At 39.5% G+C, this 11,919-nt stretch overlaps 1 protein-coding gene across 2 annotated transcripts in view; it reads left to right on the plus strand.

Annotated features, from left to right (window-relative positions):
* GRM7 (glutamate metabotropic receptor 7) overlaps positions 1-3,486 on the plus strand; it is an 888,308-nt gene extending 884,822 nt beyond the window's left edge. For both annotated transcript variants that reach the window (XM_032325977.1, XM_032325997.1), the window contains one exon: positions 2,270-3,486. Coding sequence is in view for 1 of the 2 variants with exons in the window: in XM_032325997.1 (XP_032181888.1) it covers positions 2,270-2,319 (50 nt within the window). In the remaining variant the exon portion in view is untranslated. The remainder of the gene's footprint in view (positions 1-2,269) is intronic.
* Positions 3,487-11,919: the final 8,433 nt, after the last annotated feature.

The raw sequence follows: 11,919 nt of genomic DNA on the forward strand, positions 1-11,919 counted from the left end.
TGTAATTTAGAAATACCTTTACCCATTATGTTGCCAAATGAGAAACTGAAATATTTCATACATTTATCCCATTAACAGGCAACAAGGTAACAATTATTCTAACCATTTCTATAAAGGCTCAGAGAAGTTCAATGTCACTGGACTGGTCAAGTCACACTTCAAGTAAGTGGACAGAGCTAAATCAGAACCTGGGTCAGGTGAGTCCAGCTGCAGCATGGTCTTCCTACTGTGGTCTGGAGAGCAACCTATAGATTCAAACATTAGTCCCATTTTGGAACGCTGGTCCCTCTGAGACTCAAACCTGTCCTGTGTAAGGCAGTGATTATAATAGCATTCACCTCAAGGCTTACATACACAAGAAGATAATCCATGCCAAGCATCAGTGAATTTCCATTACTATTATTATCATTTTGAATTTTTTACAACATAAGCTCATCTTCATGATGGTTTAGTGCAAAACAATGCTCAGCTTTACAATTTAAGGACAATATTTTCTAACTTCCTTATTCTTTTGTGAAGACTTTTGTGGAGAAATTGGTGTTTTCAAGTAACCTGTTTAAGGAATTTCAAATATGTTTTGCTTTTTTCACTAGACAGTTATGCTTATATGGATAATAGTCACACAATAATTACATGATAGTGGTAAACTCAGATATTTAGGTCATTAAACCTCTGGATTTTTTTTTTGATCCCCCCCCCTTTTTGCTGAGAATAATTATTATATTACCATTTGACAAGACAGGCTGTGATTATTTCTAACAACTATCTACTGGAGTTTTTTAGCTATGACAGTATAAATAGACTTTGGAGTAAAGAAAACATTTTTAGAAAGTTTTTCTCCTTATACTCAAACCAAGCATATCAGTGAAGACAGTGAAGGCTCTGTTAACAGTGGGGCATTACTGACACCATGTATTTATCAAGGACAACACAGCATGACCCTGCTCATGACTAGATTTTCCAGAGGACCTCTGTGTTTCTTTAACCTAGTTCTAGTTAATAAATGCAATGTGATTTAATAGAGGAAATGAGTCAGAATCTTCTAATCTGAATTTACCAGGTGGAGAGTCTGAATTTTTAATCCAGGAAATAAAATCTGTCTTTATGGATGGTGTACACACGTATCTACGTATCTGTAATATACTAGCTGCGTTACCTACTCAAAGTTCAGCTACAAACTCTTAGTATGTTACTGTGGCTTCTCCAGTCTCCTGAATTCCCATATGAATCCCTACTCAGGAGGTGTGGAAGAATTCTTGTTACTTGTTTATAATAAATGAACAATACTACTTAGAATAAAAAACAGTAAATAAAATAAGCCATCAGTAAATGCCACTTAACAGTTACTTTGTGTCCAACAGAAGCTGATGCAAAACTACTAAGATTTAGTGAATAAAGAACATGTCACATCACAGTAGTTGTATTAGTTGATGTTGAGAGCTAGAGTGTAATACTTCAAGATCTTGTTGTCATTTCCAGCATGAGGACAGGAAAGGGTCTGACTTGCTCATCATCTGCTCGTCAGTGCCTAGCCCCATGTCTGGCATATGGAAGGCAACTGATGCGTATCTGCTGAATGAATGAATGAATGAATGAATGAGTGAATGAATGAGTAGAGCTGAGTTCTAGAATTACTGTACCAAACAGAAAAGTAATTGATTATTTAAAGAAAACAAACAAAAAAGGTATGCATGGTAAGATTTAAGTGAGCCTCAAACTTTGATGGAAGTCGTTCCATAAATTACCATTTATAACTTATTTATAACTTACTGACGATAACTCTGGGCAAGTCGGTCACCAGTAATTTGATGGTGTGAATCGTAACTGAAGAAGGCACTGACCTAAACTGAAATCGGTCACCATGACCCAGGACAGACCTGTCCCAAGCAATGGCCATTTATTATGAGAAGGTTTGGGAGAAGATCATACAACAAAATATACTGCAACGTGGGTGGGCCCTTTCAGCTTAGGGTCAGCTGATTAGAAAGCACAACATCCACTAATTAATTTACTAACCATTATAAACCTTAAAGAGGGAGGTTGGAGACATCGCAGAATAGAGAGCACAGATGGCTTGAGAATAGCTGGGCACTGCAGAAGTTAGTAGACAAAACCTTAGAAAGAATCAAGGAAATCCAGAGTGATGTGTGTTCCTCAGTGGGGCATGGTTCCATCTTGACATTCCACCCAAGTCATCCCAGATCTAAGTCTGTTTCTACATTTGCAAGTAAGATCATTGCTATAACTAACTCTTATATTTTTTTTCCAGGCCCTGCTGCAAAAAAGAAGTATGTCAGTTATAATAACCTGGTTATCTAACCTGTTTCATTCCATGGAACCATGGAGGAGGAAGACCCTCAGTTATTTTGTCACCCAACCTGGCATAGGACTCTTTTGGTCCTGCCCGCTGCCTATCACTGGAGGAGCATCCCCAGCCAGGAGACCAATGTTAGAGGATCCAAGTGTCCTACACAGCTGCTTTATGAAATATTCTTACTTTATCTTGGCTTAATAAGTCACTGGTATCAGCACTGCCAACTCGGCTGCAATTTTGGACCTTCCCTGCCACAGGGAGTGTTGAGACTCAAGTCCCACCCAGGCTCTTTAGGATGAACCACCGAGAGCCACAGTGAACGTTTTGGGGCTGACCTGTCTTTCTACGTATGTACTTCCAGACTGCAAGTTTTGAAATTTTCTGTACAGTTTGTGAGGACTTTTGCACTTTGCCATCTGATGTTGTACCTCGGTTCACTGTTTGTTTTCGAATGCCTTGTTTCCATAGAGCCCTATTCTCTCAGACGGCAGAATATGTGGGAAAATTTTGCAACAAGTTAAATGTTAAAAAGATCTCGGCAGACAAAAAAAAAAAAAAAGAAAAAAAAGAAAAGAAAGAAAACTAAAACCATGTATGTAATGACTGTATAATTATGATTATAATACCACTGCAAATCATGTTATTTTTTTTTAAGACAAAAAAGATATTTAAAGACCAAAAACTGTGCTGAGAAAGTATGCCCCACCTATCTTTGGTATGAGGATAGGTCCCATGAAAGGAAGGTGTTGGCTGAACTGAATAGAGTTCTTGCTCTTTGGAATGCATGCCAGTAATGTATTTTACAGTACATGTTAATAATTTATGTTCAATATTCGTATTTGTGTTCTCTTTTGTTATTTTAATTAAGGTATATGGATATTTTGCAATAATTTTAATAATGATTAAGCTATTTGAAGAAAAGAATACAGATTTTTCATGTCTTGAGGTTTTGTTCATGCCCCTCTATGACTGACCAGTGTGATAAGGACTTTAAAAAAAAAGCATGTATGTTTTTTACTGTTTGTAATAAGTACTTTCGTTAATCTTGCTGCTTATGTGCCAATTTAGTGGAAAACACCCTTGCTGAAAAATTCCCCCTTTCCATTCTCTTTCAATTCTGTGATATTGTCCAAGAATGTACCAATAAAATACTTTGGTTAACTTTTTTATTTCCTGAAATAAATATTTTTAGTTGTTTATCCCCTTTTAGTTATAGCTTATTTCATGAAGTCTTAAGTCAGGGAATACTGAAAACAACCAAACTTGTTAAAGAAACAAGCCTTAGCTCACAAGTGAAGTTATATCTGAAATTAAAATGATAAACCTATAGGGGCTCAATGCTCTCATAAAAAAGGAATATCACAAAGCTCATGCATTTTGTTTCCTTAAAATCAAAGACCAGACAGCCTTCAGACACTGACTCAGTAAGTTACCCATCAAAAATAACCAAAGTGTGCCTAACTGAACATAACAATAAAAAATTAACAATAAAAATTAAAAACTGCAGAAATGAAAAAAACGGTCAAAGGGAAGAGAAAAAAAGGAATATTAGCTTCAATAAACAATCTGGCGGCAAGTGAGTGAAAAGATAAATATCTCTGTGAAACTTAATCAAGGACCTAAGTAAAGATTACTACAACAAATCTATACGTCCAAATAAATATGGTGGCCATGTTGACAGCAAGATTAAGATTTGGGGTTCCCCAAATTCATATGTAAGAAACACCCTCATGGATAAACTCACACTCACTTGGGTGTCATGAGCACAAAAGAGTATCAATTTGTAGAGGGTGACTCTGATCTTCAGCACAAGGGAAGGACCCAAAATCCATTTCAATGGATTTAAATGGCCCATTGTGGATCCACTTGTGACTGATTTTCTACTGTGTCTAGAATCTACCAAACTCTTGCTGTTCTCTTGGCCCAGGAAATTTGTATACAAAGCTAGAAATCTTATTTCAGTATCATCCTGAGAAAAATTAAAGTATCTCCCACCTTTTCCAATCCCTTAAATACCCTTCACACAACAGGTCAATGAGATAAAAAGCTAATTACAGCAGATATGAGTTTTGGATTATAAACACTTTCAAGTAGTAGAGCCAAACAACCGAGCGTGTGACCTGGCTCTCCTTTTGCTAGCTATTCTGGGGGAAAGTTACAGACACATTCTGAATCCTCCATTTTCTCCATTGGAAAACAGATTAATACTGTGGTGTATCTCATAGACTTAGGAGGATTAAGAGGGGGAAAAAAAATCACGCCAAGGGTTTAGAACACTGCCTGGCCCTGGTTAACCTGCCACCTATATTTGCCAGCATCTGTACCACCACGGTTTTTAGAGCTTGTCTTAAAAATCAGATGGAGGGCTTTCTCCTTCCAGATTTGCAAACACAATCTGTAAAAGAGTGCACGGTAAGCCAGGCTGACTTCTGGCCACGTAGGAGAAACAATTTATTTCACCAAGAAATCACATAATGGCCTTTCCCAACGATTCTGATGTATGAGCAAGAGTGCAGGTGAAATAACAAAAGCAGTTCCACTGAGGAGTGGAAAGAGCTACTGCCAAGGACCTTTACTCTGCCTCTGGATCCTTGGGGTAGAATTGAGATTAACAGTGATCAAGACAATGTCAAGGATAAAAGGTAAACCTACAGCACTAGAAAGGAATTGTTACTTATATGTGTTATATACATTATATATGTATATGTACATTTAATACATATCATTTCCTTTATATGCGTCATATACCTTATGTATATCATGTGCATTACAGTATATGCTTTATATACTTTAATTTATAATCCTCAAAAGACAGTTCTAATCATGTTCCATAACCTCCCTTCCCAACAAGGTAGCTGAGTTGAAGTGCGTCTATAACCCTAGGACAGATGTGATAGAAAACGGACCAATAGCAGGCAGCAGAACGAACGTCCCTCCAGGTCTCCCTGCTCTTCCTCAAATATACTGAGCATAGGTAATGCCTGTTCTCTTGCCTAGCACTAACTACCTCCATGCAGCCACACGACCCCACTGCCTCAGTATTTCCAGTTTCTTAAACATCATCACATCAGAGGTCTTTTCGGAGCTCATCTAACGGAACAGCCCGCCTCCTCCCCCCACCCCAGAGAATCCACTCACTTGCTTTATTTATCTGTTTCTTCATCTTTGTTGGTCCTTTTCAGCAATAAGTACTAGGAGAAAAGCTATACTGTCTGTTTGCTTCCTTGTACTATCCCTGCACTGAGAGCAAGTTTGGACAAGGAGCAGGCATTCTGTAAATATTTCTAAAGCAGTCAGCAAAGGGAAGAACAGGAGAACACGGAAGGAGGGCTGGAAGAGTCAGTGGAAAGAGGGGCTGGAGCTGGGTCTCTAAGGGCAGGGAAGACCCAGGTTATCCAGAGGAAACTACCGGTGAGACCTGCCCTTTGTACTCTCTGCCTTTGTGGAAAAGGAGAGAACAACACCTCCCATGAAGTCCTTCTTTTCATCAGAATGGGAACCAGTCTTGGGATGCGGGAATCCAATACATGACTGGATATGCTACATCAGAAACACTTCCATCTGAAGGAGGGAAGAGACAAGATAGCAAGCAGGTACTCCATTCAGAATCACAACTCCTATGTCAGAGGAAGAATCAGCTATGGAATCCTAGGCAATCCACATGCTCCCGGGGCCCTTCATGTCCTCATCTTACAACATCAACAGGACAGAGATTCAGATCTTTCCATCCATCAGGCTCCTGTACATGAACTTGCTCCAAATGTTAACTTCACAATCGAAATGCGCTAACCTCGTCTGAACACAAAAACTTAACAACAGTGCTAGAGGTGGGGTGGCTGGGGTCCAGGTGCAGAAGAAGCGTCCCTTCTTTGCTGTCATCATGATTCATGCCAAAGGTACCTGGTACCACTGTTGGCCACCACTTCACACAGACAAAAACAATCAGGCTCCAATGGACTCAAATCCTCAACCCCTCCTCCAGTTGCCACTGCTGTACTATTTCTCATTTGATATTTTTCTTCTATAAATTATCCTTTTGTAAAATTTGCTTTATCATGCCCTCAGATGAGTATCTGTTTAGATCCTGATATTTGTATTGGTTCCCTACCCTTCCAGTCATCACAGTAGTGATCAATGCTGCTTTACTAGCTCTCAGCCAAGGTAGTGATAATATTCTGGAAAATGACAGAGCCCAGAGCAGGGCGTTAGAGGTTTCCATCAAAGACCCATGATGAGCCTGACTTTGGTGCATTAATCAGCATTAGGTCAACAGAAGTATGGTTATTGCTCTAATTAGAAACCCCCAGGGGGCGCCTGGGTGGCTCAGTGGATTAAAGCCTCTGCCTTTGGTTCAGGTCATGATCCCAGGGTCCTGTGATCTAGCTCCGTATCAGGCTCTCTGCTCAGCAGGGAGCCTGCTTCCTCCTCTCTCTCTTTCTCTCTGCCTGCCTCTCTGCCTACTTGTGATCTCTTTGTCAAATAAATAAATAAAATCTTTAAAAAAAAAATAAAGAAACCCCCCAAAACTGTAGGAATGATCGTCCTGTGTTACTTTCTTTTGGCTAATAAAACATAAGAAGAAATAAACCAGAGCCAAGGACATTAGTCATGGCTTGCAACACACTGCATCCACACTATTTCTGAGTGTCACAAAACCTAAGAGACCAACACTTCTATGACTCCATGAACCATGAGTGGCTTTGGGGCTTTCTTTGTTTCTCTCTTAATAAATAAGACATCGCCTTGATCATCTTCCCTGCAATCCTGCCATGGAATCAAATCAAGTTCAGAAGTTATTCCCAAGGTCTTCCCCATCAGAAGTTCTGGCTGTGGTGTACCACCTCCAGACTCCGGACACACTCTCCAGGACTCCTCAAGGGGAGAGGGGAGGACAGGGCATGCCTTGGAAACTACAGCACAATCCGAATATCTTTACTCTCCCAAACTCAACACAATGGCCTGGGATCACACAATGGTTACTGACCCTGCTTTTGTCCTACTGCGTTTATTTTATTGGCTAAAAATTAACCCAAGTATTGTCAAAAGAGTTGTATGGGCAATTCAAGTACCTAAGGCTTACAGAACACCTGTTTCTCTCATTCACATGGCGTTCCTGACATCTGCCTTTCTTTGATTCCAAACCTTTACTTTGTGTCTCAAGTGTCAATGTGTTTATCCTGGCTTTTTTGGTCATTCCCCCCCCCCTTTTTTTTTTAAAAGAAATTAGTAAATCAATAAAGTGGAGGCAAAATACAAATCCTGATTTCTCTCCTTTAACACTTTTATCTTATACAACTGCTTCCCAAACTTGAATGTGCCTATCAATCAGTCACCTGGGATCTAGTGAGAAATGTAGATTCTCGGGGCACCTGGGTGGCTCAGTGGGTTAAAGCCTCTGCCTTCGGCTCAGGTCATGATCTCAGGGTCCTGGGATCGAGCTCCGCATCGGACTCTGCTCAGCAAGGAACCCGTTTCCTCCTCTCTCTTTGCCTGCCTCTCTGCCTACTTGTGATCTGTCTGTCAAATAAATAAATAAAATCTTTAAAAAAAAATGTAGATTCTCTTTCAGCAGGAAGGGTCCAAGTTTCTGCATTTCTAATAAACTCCTTGAGGATACGATGACACTGCTGGTACCTGAATTGGAGTTAGGTTCTTGACCCCGATTGTACATTCAATTCAACAGAGAGTCCGTTTTAATTGCTCTGGGGACTTTTTTTTTTTTTTTTCCCTTTTCCTCCTGTAGCTTCCCATGTGTAGGGTGGAGGATTACTGTTCTAATCTAGTGTGTTTTGAGATTTAGTGAGCATCGGAGTTCCCTGGAAGGTTTACTGAAACACAAAATGCTAAGTTGTTCCCTCCTCTACAAATTTAACACAGTAGTCCAGGGTGAGAGCTGCTAATTGACATTTCTAACACTCTTCCAAGTGATGCTAATGCTGCTGGTCCAAGGACCATACTTTGAAAACCATTGGTCAAATCTAAGGGACTGTAGGACTTTTCTCATGTTCTGGTTTTGAACAGACAAAAGGCTAAAACAAAGCAAAAAATACTTTTATCAGCTCTAACTCATTTTGTACCCCTGCATGCATTCCGAATTTTAGGCTTCGAATACTACTCTTAGAGGTCACTATTTTGTGATGGTCTGCATCCAGCTTTTGCATAAATTGGCTGAAAACCAACTCAATGGACAGTTTACTAACCCACCCACATTTGTCTCTTGGAACCATTTTTCTCTCCTTTCCTGGGATCCTGACCAGAGATTCAGAATTCTGAGTGTCTTCTCCTGCTCTCAGGTCTGTCATCTTCCAAGTTCTGATCTTGGGTTCATTACTATATTTTGACATTTTGCAGTCTGTCTGTCCAAAGCCCCTTCTGTCCAACTGGCTCTGTATGGGCAGGCTGCTACCCCCCAGCTCATGAGCTCAACTGATATTCGTGTTTTTCCCTGTTTTCTTCACCAGGTCTTCCCTGCTGATATGAATTTGGTTCAGAAAAGAGATTCTTTTCTCTTCACTGTCCCTTGAGTGTTATAATGGGCAGTGGTTGACCATTCAATCAACCATTTGAGCACCTGCTATATACCAGACACTGCTCTAAATTCTTAGGGACAGCCCAGTAATAAGCCAAATCTCCTGTCCTCAAAAAGTATGCATTGCAGATGAGGTGTCCAACATTGTGCAGATGCTGCACTTCTATCCAGGGTGAGCTCTCTTAAATAGGACATACGACCAGATTTACCGTACAGCACTCCAACCCAAATCTATCTTCTCTCACTGCCTTTTTCCTTTCCCCCCACTACTCTTTCTTCTGCTTAGAAAATGTGGACATGCTGACTCTTTATTTTGCTTGCTGTTACTTGGTGTTTTATGTTCCTCTGAGCTCCAAGAGGATATGGAGATCCAAGCAGGCAGATCCCCAGCTGTGTTTACACCTGGTTCCATAGTTGCAAAACTGCATTTGCCTCTCAACTGCAGGGATCTATTCACTACAATAAAGGAAAATCCTAGGGAGAAATTATTCTAACTTTGAGTCAGCTAGCCAGCGAGCAGCATCCATTGTTAGAGTAACAATAAAATAAGTAAAATAAAAATAAGTAAAAAAAAATATATTTTTTTTACCTTCTCCTTTGAACAAATAGCTTTCCAGCCTGTTCTGCACCTGGCTACTGGGCTGGACAATGACAGAGTTCATCTGGGTGACTGTCTTCCTCCCAGTGGACATTTACTTCCAGAGAAATTGGGGCAGGCAAATCATACTGGCCCTTGAGCCAAGTGGAACAGGACTGCCCTTAATATCTGCCAGACATTGCGTGCATAGACCTAGCATAGAGCTAAGTTCATCAGGTACTTGGCATGTGCTCAGCACTGTGTTCAGCAACTCAAAGTCACCTCATTTAACCTTAAATAGATCTCTGTGTGGGAGAAGTTGGCATTATCTTCATGTTAATGGGTAGTAAAAGGAAAGAGAGAGTGGTAGAATAATTTCCCTAAAGTCACGCCATTGGTAAGTAGCATTTGAACCCATATCTCATTGACGCTGGAGCCAAAACTGCTAAATGCTAAATTACAATGCCCAAAATATGCTTTCTTTTCACTCTAAAATAAGAAATGCAATCACCATAAGCAAAATCAGTTCCTAACCAGAATGAAATAGGATTTGGACAGGGTAAGTGTGTTATGAACAATACATAATAATTGTAATAAGATAGACTATTAAACAGTTTTAAAAGTGATTCAGAAGAATGCTGTAGAAAAATGCTCTTAATGATTTTCAAGATGATTCTATCCACATAAATGCACATATACATGCTACGATAAAGCTTGAAGGAAAAAATACAAAATAAGCTATGCAATTGTGAATTATTATTTTTTACTCTTAAATTTTTCAACTTTCTGTTTTCTCTGCAATGAGATACGGTAGATTTAAAGGGAGAGAAGTTAATTTGAAAATCATCCTATGGGTTTCTGCTAAGTTGGCAAAGTAGCACAGCATGATGCTGGCTCCCCACTTGAAATCATTTCTGGACATAACATAGAGCAGCTCTTCTGGACCCTGCATTTACACTAGAACCTCCTTTGGGGTTTTTGAAAAATACTGACCCACAGGCTCCACCCCAGACTAATTAAAGCAAATTTTGGAGGGACACCTAGATACTGATGTATTTTTAACCCTGTCCCCCTACAGTGTGGTTTTGAGAGAAACACAGATGTTAGGGATTAGGACTTGCATGGATACTAGGAATGATGAACCGTCCCACCTGCCTCCCCCTGTGCCCAGCACACAGGACCAAACTGAGAGCTCATACTCCCAACTGAGCAGAATGAGAGCCCAGAAGTGGATCTTTTCCATAGAGATGAAAAGAGCATTATGTCTGTAAAAAAAACCTGGAACACTTGTTTGTATTATACACAACATAATCAATCCAAGATAGATTTTAAGGATATAAGTGTCAGAAGTTAAAAAAAAAAAAAGGACTTTAAGAGAAAATACAGGGAAGTGTCTTTCTCACCTTGGCTGTAAGGAATGGTTTCTTAAGAACAGAAGGCTAACCACAGAAGAAATAATTAATAATTTTGATTATATTAAAATTCAGAATACTGTTCAACAAAAGATACTTTAAAGAAAGTGGAGGTTAAAAAAATAATCTGTAAGAAGATATTTAAAATGCATACACCAACAAAGGGTTCATATTAGAAATATGTATTAGGAATCAGTGTACATGTACACACAATGTGAAATCCACATAAATGTAAATAAAAAGTCACATGTATCCTGCAAGTAAGATAAAGACAGATACTCACTTGTGGAAAGAACAGACATTTCACAGAAAAGGAAATCACATGACTGTGGAGCAAAGAGAGAGATGCTCAATTTCATTCGTAATCACAAGCAAACTGAGATCACAGTGAGAACGTTTGACACCCCACCCTACCCAACTGGCAATGTCAGGGAAATGTGAGTAAAGGAGAGCTCATATATTGCTGATTTGTGTTAACTGCTACAGCCACTTGGACAAACTATTTCTACTTCACAGTTGAATATCTATGTTCTTTATGGCCCAGCAGCTCCACTGCCTTATAACAACTCAGAAAATATCTTTCTACGGATACCCCAGGATACACATAGAGGATGTTCATAGGAGTTCTATTCACAATTACAATACCCTGGAAATACTGCAGTGTCTACGGACAGAAAAATGGACAAAGAAATCACAGTACAGTCACACAATGGAATACTACGCAGCAAGAAAATCCATGAGACCACTTCGATCAATCTTAATAACATCATATTGAGTGAAAAAAAAAATTAAAAAAGGAAGCTCTACAAGATAATTTACAAAATTCAGGATCATGGTTACCTCTGGGAGAAACAGGAGAATGATATAAGAAAGAAGGCCATAGGGAGAAGTGAATTATCAGTGATGGTGAGGTGTGGGCCTATGTACAGACTAGCGAGTAGTTCATTATATTATTAATCAGAAAGAAGAGTGTGCGTGGATGAATAGTGACGGTGTTTCATGCAGCAACAATGACAACTATCTCAAGTGCTTTTATGGCTACACACAAATGTGAAAAACAATCATCTCAACTAAGACCCCAATCGTC

The sequence above is a fragment of the Mustela erminea genome, chromosome 1 (genome assembly GCF_009829155.1).
Source record: "Mustela erminea isolate mMusErm1 chromosome 1, mMusErm1.Pri, whole genome shotgun sequence".
Taxonomy (NCBI): Eukaryota; Metazoa; Chordata; class Mammalia; order Carnivora; family Mustelidae; genus Mustela; species Mustela erminea.